Source organism: Salarias fasciatus, chromosome 13 (assembly GCF_902148845.1).
Source record: "Salarias fasciatus chromosome 13, fSalaFa1.1, whole genome shotgun sequence".
Classification (NCBI taxonomy): domain Eukaryota; kingdom Metazoa; phylum Chordata; class Actinopteri; order Blenniiformes; family Blenniidae; genus Salarias; species Salarias fasciatus.
In genome coordinates, this window is record NC_043757.1 from 11,158,314 (window position 1) to 11,174,344 (window position 16,031).

A 16,031-nucleotide genomic window follows, 5' to 3' on the forward strand; every position below is an offset into this window, starting at 1 on the left:
TTCATCATGGCTATTTTTCCAGTGTGAAGTTTGAGACGGGTGAAACAAAGACTCAACCGTATAGCATATTTATTATTCCTTTGTGCAAAGAAGAAGGACAGAAAATAAAACTGAACCAAAATCCTGCGCAACCAACACTTCCAATCAGTTACAAAAAGACCAAGGGAGAGTTTGCATGTAGAAAAATAAATTAGAAAATCACAGTTGGAACAATAATTTCTTTTTTTGGCGAGTATAAAAACACTTTGAGTCCATTATGATTCACCTGACAGACATGGTTATATGAAGACTGTTTTCTTTAGCTTTTAAGAACAACATAAGCCTCTCCCACCAGTCAACACTCAAACTCCTTGGGAGATTGATATGCATCTGAGAAACAGAAGAGCTAGTTTCTGATTGTGAACCAATCAGAAACGCAGTGGAAATGGTGGACTTGTACCTGTGAGGAAGCAGCAAGCTGTGAGATGAAAAGTCTCTACTGACAAACCTTCAACTGAGCTCTGGGAGGAAAGCCATGCTCTCTTGGTTGAGCGCCTAAGCTAAGCTTCCCTGGGGCACAGGGATGTTTTCATGGAGGTATTTCATGCTGCCTTGCTCAGAGAAGTCGGCCACTGTGTGACCCTCTCCTCGAAGGACCCACTTTGTGGTTAGAAGTCCCTCCAAACCCACCGGACCTCTGGCATGTATCCGCGCTGTGCTGATACCCACCTCGGCACCTGCAAGATGAGTGGCAATCAAATTAACCCTTTTTGTAGCTTCAAATTTCAAGACGAGTGAACCTATGAAAGACAGCAAACATACCGAGGCCGAAGCGGTAGCCGTCGGCGAAGCGAGAGCTGGCGTTCCAGAAGACGCAGGCGCTGTCCACCTGCTGGAGGAACTGCTCGGCTGTTTCTTCGTTTTCTGTGATGATGACGTCGGTGTGGGAGCTGCCGTACTTGTGGATGTGGTCCACGGCATCCTGCATGCTGTCGACCACTTCGATGCAGCACTCCAAGTCACCATACTCTGTCCTCAGAGACTTCACCTCAGATGGGCTAAAAGTTAAATAGGACGCAAAACGGGGTCCCGCATGGATCTTTACCTGGGAGAAGAAGTGAAACAATTAGAAACTATTAACCTAAATTTAACATCAATCTAGCTGGACAGGGAAACAAAGGGGCTGGAAACCCTCTAGGCCATCTCCATATATGCGATTGCCTGAGCAGATTGCCGACTGTTACTAATCATGAAGGAGAAAAATGCTGTAAGATTAAATAAAATCATTAACATTCACTGTAATCCCACATGTAATACCTCTGAATTAAACAATGGACTGTTGGTGCTCGTTTCTTACATGTTCCGCTCTCAACATGTCGATGATCTGGTCAAACACAGGAGTGCGCAGTAAATCTCTGTGTATGAGGAGAGTCTCCATGGCGTTGCAGGCAGCAGGGTAGTCACATTTGGAGTCTTTGACTAGAAATCAAACAAAGTGTGTACATTCATTCAGCAGTTCTGGCTGACTGAAAAAGTTGCAAAGAAGTCATGAGGAGGTGAAAACAAAATAGCTGACTTCAACAGAAAACCAAATACTTTTCCCTCTACATGTCAAAGACTTGCCACAGTCAATAGCTTTGTCTATGCTGGCTTCACTGTCGATGTAGACGTGACAGACGCCCTCGCTGTGGCCCAACACGGGGATGCCCTTCGCTGCCCTCTGGATGTCCCGGACCAGCTGAGAAGAGCCTCTTGGGATGATCAAATCGATCAATTTATCAAGCCGACACAGGTCCTCCACTTCTTCTCGTGTGCTCACCTACACAACAACAATTACGTTATTCAAGTTAAACTAAGCAGAAAGATGATTATAATCGCAAATATCTCAAAGCTTGTTTTTCTGTCTCACCAGCTGGATGGCGTCGGCCACTCCGTGAATTGAGAGAGCTTCCTGAGTCAGCTGATGTAGGATTTTATTGGTGTAGGAAGCTTCTTTCCCTCCCTTCAAGAGCAAAGCATTTCCACTGGCAATTGCCAGAGCCGACACCTGGAAAATTCAAAACAAAACCGGATTTTCTTTTTTCCCCCTGTACACTTGCTGTCGGCAAAAAGCTCAACTACCACCGAATAATGAGTGTGTGGATGTTCTGACCTGCGGGAGGCAATCGGGACGCGACTCGAAGATGACCAGCAGCACGCCGATGGGGACCGTGATCTGCTCCAGCTCCAGGTTGTTCGCCACCCTGGTCCTCCTCAGCACGCGGCCCACGCTGTCCCTGGAGGACGCGGCAAGCTGACGCAGGCCGATGGCGAGGCTGTTCAGCTTCGAGGTGGAAAGACTCAGGCGGTTTATCAGCGGCTGGGAGAATCGACCTACGATTTAAGAGAACAGGAAAGCGTGCTGACAATGCATTGCTGTGTAAAGCCATCCGGAGGAGTGCTGACTCAGTCTGTAATGCTTCCATACAACACAGAGAGACAGTGTGACTCATGCTAACATAGAAATACCAACTATTTATTGCTCAAAGATAAATGCCAAACACAGGTGACTACTACTTGAACAAAGTCTCAGTTTTGTCAGTGTCCTTATAGTGAAAGGGCTGCAGGTGACAGACCAGTGTATTTGTGTCATGTGATAATAAATCAATCTTCTTTGTACCTGATGCCGTTGCTATCTCCATGTCTTTCTTGTTGGCACTAAGAATCTCATCCTTTTTCTCTGTGAGCAGCTCAGCAAGACAGCAGATGATCTCCCCTCTCTGGAAAATAAACATACGATTAACACAAACCAAAATCAGGAGAAATCAAAACTCCTGTCAGGACAAAGCCCATGAGTTCAATGAATCCTGGCATCCTGTTATGAAAACAATTAATCCTCTCTGAATCAGAGGTGCATACTAGCAGGAACGTTTTCTTTACATTTGTCAAGAGAACCTGACTTATCCATCCTATAGAGGTCTCTGAATTATCCTCAAGCGAGCAACATGGCCATTTGCACACAAATGTTCTTCTCCCGTTAGACCTCAGTGCAGTCAGGCTTAAAACTTTTCCATTTGATAAAGTTCTTTCCATCTTCTAAACCCAACTGGAGGAGCAGAATCTGCTACCTCTGAGCCTGCTTCTGCAGACACCTCATTCTGTTATAAGGGAGTTTTCTTCTTTTCCTCTGTAGCCAGCCTTGCTCATGTGGAATATTCGGTTTTTAATCTCTGTGAAAGTGCTGTGAGATGACGACAACGTTCATGACGTTATATTAAAAAATTTCATTGAATTCTGGGGGTCACGCCACAGCCAAGGGACCAAAAGCTCACCTGGTCAGGATGCAGGGAGGCCAGAGTCCTGCCTGCATGCCGAGCCATTTCCGTCTGCTGCTCCACAGTTGGTCCTGTTTGTGACGATAACACACTCATCACATATCAAAACACAACCAAAATAAGAGGATAACATTGTGTTTTCCGATGATTTCACACTGGACCTGCAGGTTTCACTTCAGAGAAGAAGGTGCCCACTTTCTTCCCTTCCACAATGTCTGTGATGACGTGGCCTGTGACTTTAGGGTCAGTTCCATTGGCAATGACAACAGAGGTCCCGCCTTGTAGTGCCCAAAGCGCCGCTTTCACCTGATTCACACAACACGATTTAAATGTAATGCAGCTTTGGCAGGTTTGTACGACTCGGTCCCGTTTACACATCGAGATTAAACTTTCGTCATACAGACCTTGGCTTCCATGCCGCCGATCCCAACTCTGGACTTGGTGCCGTAAGTGATTGACTGTTGGTCTCCAGGATAGAATATATCAATGAGCTTAGCATCGTCTGTTCCTGGAGGACTGTCGTATAAGCCTGTGGGAGAGAAATTTTTATTTTATTACCTTACCCTACCTGAATAACAAAAACTTTGACTGTTCATAATTCATGGTTGGATATAATCAGTTAACCAAAATACAACAATGACCTTTCTATATGATATTCATGATTAAATTATGACAGCTGATTTAAATCATAAAACATATGGATGTTAGTTTTTAAAAAGATATGAAGGTTCTTTATCCACTTTTTAGCATGCTATGCATTTTGTATTACAAGTATTTTTCAAAATATAATTTCACAAAACTGAAGAATGCTTGTTTTGATTAAGATATACTCATAAAATGTGTCTTCACATGATCTGTTCAAGTGTTTGGTTTTTTTTAAAACATACACACTATATGCCTGGACTACCTTTCTGCGAATCCAAGTAAAACTTCTCACACTTGATGTCGTTTCTTTACCTTGAACGTCAGAAAGAGCGACGAGAAGATCGACTTTCATTTCGACAGCCAACCGTGCTGCTAAGCTGTCATTATCTTTGATGCTTATTACCTGGAAGGCAAACAGAATCAATTCCCTTTCGAGAAATTTTCCTCTGTGATTATTCGAGTATTTTTCTATTCTAGAAATCCAAACAAATAAATAAAAAGAAATTGCACTGTTTAGTACAAGCTTATCTGTTGCTACCATGCAAGAAAGTGCATGCCATTTTCACACAGTCACAAAACAGACGTGTTTATATCCTTAAAAAAGACAGTGCAGGCAGGCATTAAAAGGCATGAAGTTAGGTAAAGGGGTGAACCATGAAAAAATGAAAAGCCTGAAAACGTGAGTTCCAAAAACGTGGAGGAAAATGGAAGTGAAATGACCATGAGGAGACACCATTCTTTCCTCCACCACAATCCGCCAGCACATTATGCATTCCCAGCATGCCCAATGAACACTACCCACATTTACCCCCTGTAAATCACTGTTTGGAACAGGGGGTGGAACAACAGCATCATTGGTGTTGATGATAGGAACTATGTTCATCCGCAGCAGTTCGTGCAGCGTGCTGTTCAGGTTGCGTCGTTTCTGCTCATCGTGAAAATCCAGGTTGGTGACCAGAATCTACAGAAAATTGAAAGAATTTAATGAATAAAGTGACAGTAAAATCATTTCCTGTAAGCATTTAGTATCGTGAGCAAATAGGACATACTTGTGCAGTGCAGATGCTGTACTGGGTAAACATTGCCTCGTACAACGCCATCAAACCACTCTGGCCAGCAGCTGCACAGGCCCTTGCTTCTAGAACTGGAATGGACTGGACAAACATACAAACAAGGAATTTGGCTTCAAATTAAATGGAAAAATCCATTATAAAACAGAGCTAAGTTCCAAGCACTATTCCTTACCATATCTTTAAGTTGGTTTTGTCCAGAATGCAAGGCTTGCCTGACACTCTGAGACAGCAGAATCTCGTGTCGTAGTCGCTGCTTTCCAAATGCCACAGCACCGCTTGTAACAATCATCATCTCCCTGCCCTGATTCTGCAGCATGGCCACCTGACAGACAGAAAGACAACAGCATTCACGGAAGAACGCACTTCTAAATCACATTACGTTGCACATCCAGCATCAGCAGAGACGGATATGTTGTTGATCTTTTCACAAGTTCAAACATGAGAATCGTCTTTGTTCCTGTCCTTTAAGTTATCAGTTATTCATTTGATACCATTCATTAGAATATTATTTTCTGCAGGGACTTGAGTATATTATCAGGATTAAAAATGAAAAACTGCTTTTGGACCATCACTGCACTGATGTTTCTCTCCTCTCGCTCTCTATAAATGAAAATATCATTAACACTGTTTTTCTCCTGTCGTCTGTTTTATCTTCAGCTCCCTCTCTACAAGATCTCTGACAACACAACTTGAAGTGTGTGATCTACGTCTCCTGTCCCCATCAAGCTTGCGGCAAGTACATTAGATGCCTTCTGATTTGAACTTCTCTGTGCCTGCTGCCTTCTATCCCATCCTTTACTCTTTCTCACTCCTAACCCTAATCAGGGGAGCAGAAATTTGTCACTTCTGAGCCTGGCTCAGCAGAGGTTTCCTCTATGATAAAAGGGAGCTGATCTTTCCATCAATGTCTTTACCTACATGTGGATTAGTTGGGTTTTCCACTGTAAAAGTGCTTTGTGCTGATAATGTTGCTGTTGGCTCTATTTAAATGAAATAGAATGAATCAGTACCTGCTCTACTATTGAGGCCAGTCGCCCCAGCGCCAAGCCACACTCATCTCCGCGTGTGACCACAGCACTGCCCAGCTTCACAACAATGCGTTTGGCTTGCTTCAGCTCACTGCGGTGGGCAAAGGACTTCCCATGGGGCCGCGGGAGAGAGACTGCAAGCAAGAAAAGAGTCAAAACAAAGATAGACAGGGCAGAAATATAAAATCACAGCAACAGTGGGTGTAAAAGGTAACTCACATTTTGCCTGTGAGAATGTTCTGATGGGAACTGGACAGACATTTGACTGCCGGATCCTGGATGGCAGGCGAGAGCTCAATGCCAGCCGGGCAAACATGGCACCGATAGATGATTACCTCTGTGACATGAACCAGAGCCAGGTTACTCTAACAGTGACGCAAACTAAACAGACACATGCAGTTCTACCAAGCTGATTATTCAGTTACACTAATGCATTAATATGGGAGGAAAACCTGCTATGATAACAACCTCTGTGAATATAAGTCACTGGGTCACTGGAGAGCCCACCATGTTATCGTCCGTGTTTCATGAACTTGGCCCACTGACCTACTGAAACTGCTAGCCTGATAAAATAGCAGTCTGAAAGTCAAGCTGGGATAAACTCTACACTCAGAGAGGCACAGACACATTTGGTATTATTGGCGCGTTTGTCGTGAATATAAATAACCTGCCGCGCAAAGAGTAAGTTGCTGAATGTGCCCTGCAGCTGCTGTCAACATAGGACAAGGTGGAGCAGCTAAAGCTAGCTGCACTTAGCCACGAGCTAACACTAAGCGGCTGTTTGCAGCGGAACTCTCTCAACAAAGTGAAATTAAAGGATTCTTACCAGTCAACGCGAATAACCTGGAAAAATCAACCACGGGCACACTGACTACCCGGCAAAGTAGAGACACGTAGTCAGAAGGAGCAGCGGCGCTGCCACATCCACAGCACACGCTGTTCGGGGAGCAGGAAAGGAGGCATTCACAAAGGGCACGCACAGTTACGTAGGCGCACCAATGGCTCGAGAACTACGTTTGTTACGTACGCAAAACGTCCAACGCAGGAAGTTTTCCAGGTACTCTTTGTTTTTGAGCGGCTTTATTTTCCCCAGTCCTTTATTCTTTTACTTGTCTGTGTTTGTTTGAATCTTACTTATTCCTTATGTTTTATATTTACCTATTTAATAACTACCTCTGCAGTTGTGCAAATGAGTTTCTAGTTTTTTATTTTAATTAGTTTATTTTTATTAGTTTCAAATAAAAAATACAATTTTAAATGCAAAATACTGATGTCTCATGATGATAAAAGACATCTTCTCTCTAATATATGTTCAATTTATTAAAAACTGTGTAGCTTTCAGTCGCTTGGCTTATTGCAGGAATTGTCATTTAATTGAACTAATATTATAATGGCATACGTACAATTAAATCTCCTGACAAGATATCCTTTTTACTTGTCAAAATTAATATTAATTTCCTAATTTCTTAACTCTGCTATCTAACCTATTTTATCACAGGATTGTAAACATTTTATGTTAACAATTATTCAAGAATGAGTTTATTTGTTTTCACTTTTTAAACAGTATATTTTGTGTAAATTTATTCATTTAATCCAATTTGCTGGACTTGTGCCATCCCACTGTGTGTGGTCCCCTGTGAACTAACGCTTTGAAACAACCACTGGAAGATCTCAGCTCATCTTTAGTAATCTGACACTGAAGCACATGAGTGGCGTGTGCATGCCAGGAGAGGCGTATGAAATATTTATGAGCAGAAAGGGCAGGTGTACAGTGCACAGCAAGTTGCAAAAACTGCTGCAAGCAGAGCAATGGGGAGTGTTGAGGAAACCTTGAAATGTCCTGTCTGCCAGGATTTCTTCACAGAGCCCGTGACGCTCCAGTGTGGCCATGACTTCTGTCTCACCTGCATCCAGGCTGTCTGGGAAACTGATGGTTCAAGCAAAGGTCCTCTCTTCTGTCCAGAGTGTCAGATATTTCTCCCCTCTGACCCGAAACTGGAGGTGAATACTGGCCTTCAGACCAAAGTGAAGGACTTCATCACATCGTCAGCAGAACGACACGCAGCAACTCCGGGAATTACAACTAAATCCTCTGCAACTATTTCCTGCGATCACTGCATAGAGACGCCATCGGTGGCTGTGCGGACCTGTCTCACCTGCGATGCCTCCCTGTGCCAAGCCCACGCCCTGCTGCACCAGCAGAGAGCCGCTCTGAAGGAGCACACAGTGGTGGAGGTGACCAGGGATCCACTGTCTCTGAAATGCAGAGAGCACCGTGACGAGCTGAAGCTCTTCTGCATGGAGGACAGGGTCCCTGTGTGCTGTTTGTGTGTCCTGGTTGGTACGCACAAACACCATAAAGCAGCTCAACTTCAGGAAGCCAGCAAAGACTTCAAGGTAAAGATATCTTTTGAGCTTAATTTCTCGTTTGTGCCTTTTTATCCTTTGAATGACAATAGGGTTCCTTTGGTGTTGTATTTATTTTCTCCATTTCTGTTGTATGTTTTCAGAAAATATTGGAAGCAACAATGAGCCAATTGCTTCAAAGGAGAAATGAAGCAGAACACACCATTAAGGATTTGGAATCACTGTATACAGAAACAGTGGTACAGTCGATGTGAACTCTATGCTTTAATTCAAATGTTCTTTACTTATATTTTGTTTGTCATGTGAATAATAAAGTAATTGTTTCCTAGAAGTCTGCAGCAGATTTCAAAGAGCGGATCTCGGACAAATACAGTAGGATCCACGTCGTACTAGACGGCGATGAGCGTTTGATGATGCAGATCATAGATGCAGAGGAGACGTGCATGACGGAGTGGCTGGAGGCCCAGAGGGGCATCATGGAGGCTCAGATCAAAGAGATAGACAGAATCAGAGCTTCAAGCAAATCACTCCTACAGGAAACAAACGATCTGCAATTCTTACAGGTATATCAATATCATGCTACAGTGCAACTGAGCAAAAGAGAACTGAATTTATTCTTTTAACAGTGATACATCTAATATTTCATCACCTGTTTATGTTCAACAGCAAATCACATCAAAGAACCTTTGGTGAGTATAATGTTGACTCCAATTTGTCCTTTTAAACATTAAAGTCTAAAGCATCGCTGAGTTTGGATATTTGCACTGTGACTTTCACCTTTTATTGCAGTGATCCTTTGGATTTTGCACCGATCGAGGAAGTAAATAAAGATCTGTGTGACCCAGAGAAGCTTAGAACGGTTGAGCGCCTGGTGGATGACCTCTCAGTCGCTCTGTCTCAGCTCTTCCCACGAATGTGGTCATGTTAGTTATTGACTTTATTTTCTGTATTTTTCTAAGTGAAAACTATCTCTGGTCTCACCATAACTGTAGATTTTTCTCCCTTGCAGACTTGAGTTGTCCAGCTTTAGACACTGAAACGGCTCATCCAAAACTGGAAATCACTACAGACAGAAGACAAGTGTTTTGGAGACGGCAGCCCGTCAGTGAGGAAAAAAACCCTCGTCCGTATGACTCACAGTACAGCGTCCTGGCTCAGGAGAGTTTCACGAATGGCCAGCACTACTGGGAGGTCATCGTGCAGGATAAGCCTTTTTGGATGATAGGAGTGACAACTGGGTCAGTCAGCAAAAAAGAAAGCCTAAATCTGACCTCCTCTAGCCTGGGTGTGAACAACACTTCTTGGTGCATCTACCATGGAGATGGGCAGTATCTGGCATGCCATGATACCCAGGAGAAGCAGCTTTCAGTGGCGAAGAGTGTCAGAAAATTGGGTATTCTGGCAAATCTCCAGAAGGGGGAGCTGTCATTCTATAACGCTGATGCGATGACTCTGCTTCATTCATTCTGTGTGCGGTGCTCAGAGCCTCTCTACCCTGTGTTTAACCCATGTATTGACATGAATGGATTAAATAGGCAGCCTCTCACTTTATTCTGGATTAAAGACCCCTGGGACTGGCATTCAGAGGGGCGCACAAATGAAACCAGTAGGGTGTCATTAAACGACTGAGCTGAGCACAAAAGAACTGCTGATTTTTATTAAATGCTGAAAATCATAAAAAATGTGAAATATTCTGAATATGCTAACACAAAATTCGTAATAGGGGCAAAAATAGTGTATAGTTTATTTAAATATAATCTTTTCTGTTTGCAGACGTTACGTACGGGTATCGTGTACATCTTAAAGAAATACTTTTGCTATGTGACACATAGCATTCACAGCTCTCATGTTTTCCTTTATGTATTCCTGAAAGTAAATGACCCGTGTGCAAAACTACTGGCTTGCTCTTTGTGCCACTGTCCGCTCGGCTCTCTGGGGAGTGGAGGACGTGCGTGCCTGCAGTCTCACATGTCAGTGGCCTCACCGAGTTGCTGCCCTGCAGCAAACAATACTTCCAATGAGGTCAATAAGCATCACCAGTAACACAATATTTCTACACAACTGACCCATTTCTCTGATTCACATAATCCTTTGTACATTGTGGTTTTGTTCTTGTATGTAAATTAAAACCCTACCACTGTCTTGAGCGAGGATTCAGCTGCAAATTCTGTCATCTTTGGACCCGATGGTCCGAAATCATGATCCCTCAAGTTTGAACAGTAATTGTTTCAGGACAGTTAGAGAAACTCTTCATTGATTTATTTGACCCCTAAAATAAACCTGTGTGTGTGTGTGCTGATTGTCAGAGGATTTTGAAAAAACTTCGGGTCATGGGGTCACTGGAGTTGACCTTAGCTGACTGCGAGTGAAGGCAGTTTATGCTTTGGACAGATCAGCAACATAAACAGAGAAAAACAAACACGGTCTTACTCCTGGCAGGGTTCGCCTTGCAGCGTCGCAGTGAGGTGACGGTGTGTACACCAGAAAGACCAGAATTTCTTAAAATTCTTTTAAAAAAAAAGATGACTGTGCTCATTTAATGAAATATGGAAAAGGGAGGTAAAATTTGTAATTTATTTGTCTTTCCCACATGTGCAAAGTAACATTTCTGTACTGAGAGGGAAACGTGAGTAAATATCAAAACTGCAGATTGACGGTGGATTTATGTGTTTTCTTTTCAAGCAGTCTAAAAGACAAAATTGATTCTTGTGATAAAAAAAAAAAAGGTAATTCCCAATAATGTTGGAAAATTGGCAACATTGGCAAGCACACAGAAGTTGCTTAAGGAGATGTTTGAATCTTTGAATTGATCCAGTCCAGAAAGTTTGTGACACGTGCGTAGACGCCGGGCTTGTTCTTCTTCCCACACTGGTCTCCCCAGCTCACCAGGCCATAAACAACGTGAGCACCGTTTTCCTTGCAAGTCAATGGACCGCCAGAGTCCCCCTGAAACAGAAAAAAGCAACTGAAAAAAACGCACAGAAAGCCTAGTGAGTCATTTTTCTGCTGAAAAGTGACCAACCTGGCAGGAGTCCACCCCTCCCTGCAGGTGACCCGCACACAACATGCTGCTGTCCAGGACACGATTGTAAATTTGACGTTCGTTACATTTCTCCTGGTTGATCAACAGTACATTAGCCTCCAGCAGGTGACTGGAACCGTAATTGGCTGCAGAAACAAGGTGGAAATATATGAGCAAAAGCATATTGGAATAACAAAGATGTTCATAGTTTATCATCCGTGGTTGTTTGCTCTGTGAAACACTGGCTAATCTCACTTTAAAAGTCCTCTGAAACAATCAACATCAGTATGATAAGCTCAGCAAGAATCTGTGTTTGAATAGGCAACAGTAGCTTTACGTACATGCTTCAGTGGCTCCCCATCCAGAGATTTTACACTCCATCCCATCGGGAAGTTGGCCAGTTGGCAAACAGGCTGTCTTCACAAACTGGGTCTCATTGGCGCAAACGCCATTCGCGCCTCTGAGCTTCAACAGAGCTTTAGAAGTATGGTCAACATTGATGTTACAACCAAAATTAGTCCCATTCTGAGTAAATTAACATTTTTAAATACAGATGTGTGGTCCAGTCTGACATTTTCCATCTTAAGCATCGATTCTCCCCGATTGTTTAATATCAATGCGTACACTGAACAAACAAGGGATAGAGTATTACCGATGTCATTGTAGACAGCTGAGGGAGTCTCTCTGTAGTTCTCGTGTCTAATTGCCTTTTCAACCTCTAAGACTTGAGCTGCGGGATCATCAGGATCCAGCGACAGGCTTCCCATCACCACCTGCCTTTCTTTGTTTGGTTCACTGTACAAATACACACAAAAATAACACTTTTTACATCGGCACATACCCAGAATTGATGAATTAGTAAAAAAATATTTGTTTTCAGCCCACTCTTATGCTTACATGCAGTGTCCAGCTGTCAGTACCCAGCAACTTGCGATAAGAACACCCCCACACGTGTGTGAGAATGGGCGGGAGCTTTGACTTGGCCTCGCTTGCAGGGAAACTTGCCAGGGTATCGCCCCCGGAGAGACCTTCAAACCTCCAAAGATTCGAGTTATGGCTTTTTTAGGCTGTGGCTGGCCACAAGTGCGAAACTGTTGGGTAGCATTGGTGCTGGGGGTGGTCGGGACATCCGCGGTGGGAACAACAGTAGGGGCATCAGTCGGTTTGGTGGTGGAGTCCTTCAGAGGTTCAGTGGTCTTCTCAGCAGTCGGCGGTAGAGTAGTTGTCGGTGTCTTAGCAGTAGTGGGCTGAACCTCTGTCGGGGCTTCCTCTGTCGGGGCTTCCTCTGTCGGGGCTTCCTCTGTCGGGGCTTCCTCTGTTGGCGTCTCGCCTGAAAAGACGCTCAGATCCATAATGCAACTGTTTTTTTTCACAAGACTCATCAATCAAAAAGTTGTCTGCTTCTCCAAAGCTGACCTGTTGGAGCTGGACACTCTGTCACATCGCAGTAGTCCCACAGCAGCCTGCGGCCTCTTCTGATGAAGCACCATGGCATCGACTCGCCGTCTGGATTTCTGCGGCAGAGGAGATAATCCTCTCACTCACACACGTGCACAGTGTGAATACACTCGAGGAGCGGTAATCTATTTTCCTCTAACCTGCAGAAGTTGTGGTGGCCAAGTCCATCTTGGTCCTCATAAGTCTGGAATGGATCTGAACCACTTTGCAGAATGAAGTGAGAGTTCCAGAAGAGGCACTCATCGCCGTCGTCCGTCTCACTCACATTGCCGCGATACGACTCGCCATCATCTACATAGCAGTCATCTGGGCCTGAGAAGCAGAGCTCACTTTGTCAGTGTGGATTAAGTCAAACAGGAAAAGGAAGGACAATAACGCCGTGTGCAGGATTTACCAACGTGGCAGAATCGTCCTCTGTACCCTTCAGGGCAAACGCAGTTGAAGTCATTTCCATCCTTGACACATATCCCCCCATTTTTGCAAGGGCTGGGCTGACACGTTGAGTCTGCAGAGGAAAACAATGCGTGCTTGCTTTCAGGACCTGAGAAATTCAGCCTTAAATTGTGAATTCTGGCCAAAAAAATGTTCTCCTTACAGTGTCTGCAGTGTGGAGGCTGAAAGGGAGCCTTGCACTTGCACTCGTAGAATGGAGGAGTTGAAGTCAGCACACACTCACCACGCCCACATGTACCTCTCTTACAAGCTTTTGGACCTGAAATGAGAACACGGCAAAAAGAAACCATGCTCTGCTTATTCTGATTTCGATTCAGTATTATGATATTTTCATCATGCATCATGATGAAAATGGAGTTTTTTTTTTCGTCAAACCTTTCTCGCATCTCTTCCCCTTGAAAGGCTTTGGACAGTCACATTTGAATTTTCTCTTGCCTTTCTCCCTGCACTCGCCATTGTTGAGGCAAGGGTTGGGGTTGCACTGGCCTGTGAGATAACAAACACTTCAAATATAATACATGAATGAAATGTGGAGTATTTGAAGGCAACACCTGAACGTAGAATCTTACCTTCGGGCTCTTGAATTTCAAAAAGCCAGTCCGAGGTGCCCTGCTCATCTTCCTCATCTTCCTCATCACCACCACCTTCAAATATCTCGAAGAAGACGTCTGAAACCACAAGTTTATTACCTTTTTTCAAATGTATTCAGATTATGCTTTGTTTGAAAAGAAATGAAAACAAACACTGACCCGAAATTATGTCCTCAAATTTTAGCTTCTTCTTCTCTTTCACGACTTCATGCTGATCATGATGATCATGATGATGATGATGCCGATGTTTGTGCTTTTTCTTGTGTTTTCCATGTTTCAGCTGGATTGAATTGGATTTTTAAAACAATCATTTCAGATGACAAGCTCAGCCAAAGAAGAATCACAAAAAAATATACATTATCTGCAATATCTGAACTTTTTGCTGACGGCGCTGACACAAAGTAGAAACAAGTCATTTAATGTCCTCAAGCAACATTCGAACACTTGAAGGAAAATAACTGCAACGTTGAAAATAATGCATACATACTTCAGCAGGGATGAGGAGCACCGCTAAGAAGAGGCAAACGCAGAGGAGCTTCAGGTTCATGATGGCAGCGGCCCAGGAGAGCAGGAAGAGAGTGTGCTGCGGTGCAGACCCCTCACACTCTTCTAAACATTGGTGTGAGGACACTAACCTCTGAGTCAAACCTTTCTGGCTTTCAGCCCTGATGCTGACTCAGTTTTATTGACTCAGTTCTTAGAATATACTCTTCTATAGATTGGGGAGATCATAGGATGTTTTCTAACTGTTTACATTCATATTTGCAGTGAAACTAAATACATCATTCAAAACCAGGATTGCTTTCTTTGACACATATAAAACATTTCTCAGACAAAAAAAAAAAAAAAAAAAAATACAGGTGAGCTTTAATAAAACAGGCTAATGATGCAACACAAAGGCTCAGAGAGCATATTTGTATAAAGCTGTTTGTTTGAGAGCGGACTTTGGATTTATACACACACCGGGTCCATCTCAGGATACATCACTGTATGCTTTTGTTCCTGTCTGCATTTAAAAAATAAAACTGCACACAGCATCACCGATATCTCATTTAAAATATAATATCATCCATTATGATTCGAAGTGTCTCTGAAAGATTAAAATATACTTTAAAATACAAAAAAAAAACAAAAAAAACCAGCAAATGTTTAGTTTGTACTGCACCCAGCTATAAGCTTGTGTGTGTTTATCCATAGTGAAAAATAATTGGTGTTGTGATATTGTATAAGATTTTATATATCTTTAGATTTTGAATGTGGATTTATTTAAGAGTTAATGAGCATTCATTTGTAAAAACATTTTAATATTGGAAAGATTTCGAGAGAATTCGGTGAAAATCTATTTAATTTCTGTCTTATTCGAAAACAATCAGCAGCATTAAACACATACACACAGCAACAGATTCCTAAACAAAGCAAAAAAAGAAAAACAATCAGTCTCATCACTGGTTTTACTTTTTGTTTTACTATTCCATGGTACATTCGCCGGATGTCTAAATTCTTCAATACACCATTTTGTTTCAAATAGACACATTTTCGCATGTGGTTTGTCAAATTACTTTGAACTCTAGCTGTGAACTCAACAATACATTCCTAGAATGGGATAGCCATTACAGGAATGCTCTAACTGCCCAGGACTTCTTGCATTAAAGACAACAGCAAGTCATGTATTCACTATTATTCACTCATCATGAAGTACCTTATGTTCCTCATCAAGTGTTAACAAAGTGAAAGGCATTGCTGTTTTCACTGGGTTATTCTCTGTCATATACTGACTTTTTTTTCTCTTGTTTGTTTGTTTAGTTTTTTTTTTTTTGTGTACCCATATTGAGATCCCTGGATCGTCAGGTTGAAGGTCCTGGCATGGTGCCAGTACTAGGCTGAGATTTAGGAGTCTCCTCCCACCGTTCAGTCTCACATCGCTTCTCTGAATACATCATGTTTGTCTTGGCCAGTTTGTCACGTGAATCTGTTCGCCGTTTCCAATCCTCGCCAGTCTATCCCGTGTGATGCTGAGCTCACCAGGTTAAGTTTTTAGTTTTGTTTTCACCTGAAAACCTTCACAGGAGACACTGTGCTTTTTTAATTTAAAAAAAAAAAAA

At 42.9% G+C, this 16,031-nt stretch overlaps 3 protein-coding genes across 4 annotated transcripts; 1 reads left to right on the forward strand and 2 right to left on the reverse strand.

Annotated features, from left to right (window-relative positions):
- Nucleotides 1-52: 52 nt before the first annotated feature.
- Nucleotides 53-7,000, reverse strand: LOC115398978 (delta-1-pyrroline-5-carboxylate synthase). Of its 2 annotated transcripts, none has more exons than XM_030106063.1 (17): nucleotides 6,866-7,000; nucleotides 6,259-6,376; nucleotides 6,022-6,173; nucleotides 5,184-5,333; nucleotides 4,988-5,092; nucleotides 4,747-4,899; nucleotides 4,251-4,341; nucleotides 3,698-3,822; nucleotides 3,455-3,599; nucleotides 3,291-3,364; nucleotides 2,639-2,738; nucleotides 2,132-2,352; nucleotides 1,889-2,026; nucleotides 1,603-1,798; nucleotides 1,337-1,458; nucleotides 802-1,084; nucleotides 53-716 (listed from the first exon to the last, which is right to left on the reverse strand). In XM_030106063.1, the coding sequence occupies exons 2-17, from the start codon at nucleotides 6,353-6,355 to the stop codon at nucleotides 535-537; spliced, it is 2,334 nt and encodes a 777-aa protein (XP_029961923.1). In that variant the 5' UTR covers nucleotides 6,356-6,376; nucleotides 6,866-7,000; the 3' UTR covers nucleotides 53-534. The 2 variants fall into 2 exon arrangements, with proteins under 2 accessions (XP_029961923.1, XP_029961922.1); XM_030106062.1 differs by having other exon boundaries at nucleotides 4,741-4,899.
- An 848-nt stretch (nucleotides 7,001-7,848) lies between these two features.
- LOC115399262 (E3 ubiquitin-protein ligase TRIM41) lies at nucleotides 7,849-10,035 on the forward strand. The gene is made up of 6 exons (XM_030106542.1): nucleotides 7,849-8,436; nucleotides 8,550-8,645; nucleotides 8,736-8,969; nucleotides 9,073-9,095; nucleotides 9,196-9,329; nucleotides 9,416-10,035. Exons 1-6 carry the CDS (start codon nucleotides 7,849-7,851, stop codon nucleotides 10,033-10,035), a joined length of 1,695 nt encoding a protein of 564 aa, XP_029962402.1.
- Nucleotides 10,036-11,120: 1,085 nt separating this feature from the next.
- Nucleotides 11,121-14,581, reverse strand: LOC115399504 (hyaluronan-binding protein 2). Its single transcript, XM_030106921.1, has 13 exons — nucleotides 14,417-14,581; nucleotides 14,089-14,209; nucleotides 13,909-14,007; nucleotides 13,715-13,825; nucleotides 13,482-13,598; nucleotides 13,281-13,391; nucleotides 13,027-13,198; nucleotides 12,845-12,942; nucleotides 12,326-12,713; nucleotides 12,081-12,223; nucleotides 11,770-11,904; nucleotides 11,429-11,574; nucleotides 11,121-11,352 (listed from the first exon to the last, which is right to left on the reverse strand). The coding sequence occupies exons 1-13, from the start codon at nucleotides 14,474-14,476 to the stop codon at nucleotides 11,188-11,190; spliced, it is 1,866 nt and encodes a 621-aa protein (XP_029962781.1). The 5' UTR covers nucleotides 14,477-14,581; the 3' UTR covers nucleotides 11,121-11,187.
- Nucleotides 14,582-16,031: the final 1,450 nt, after the last annotated feature.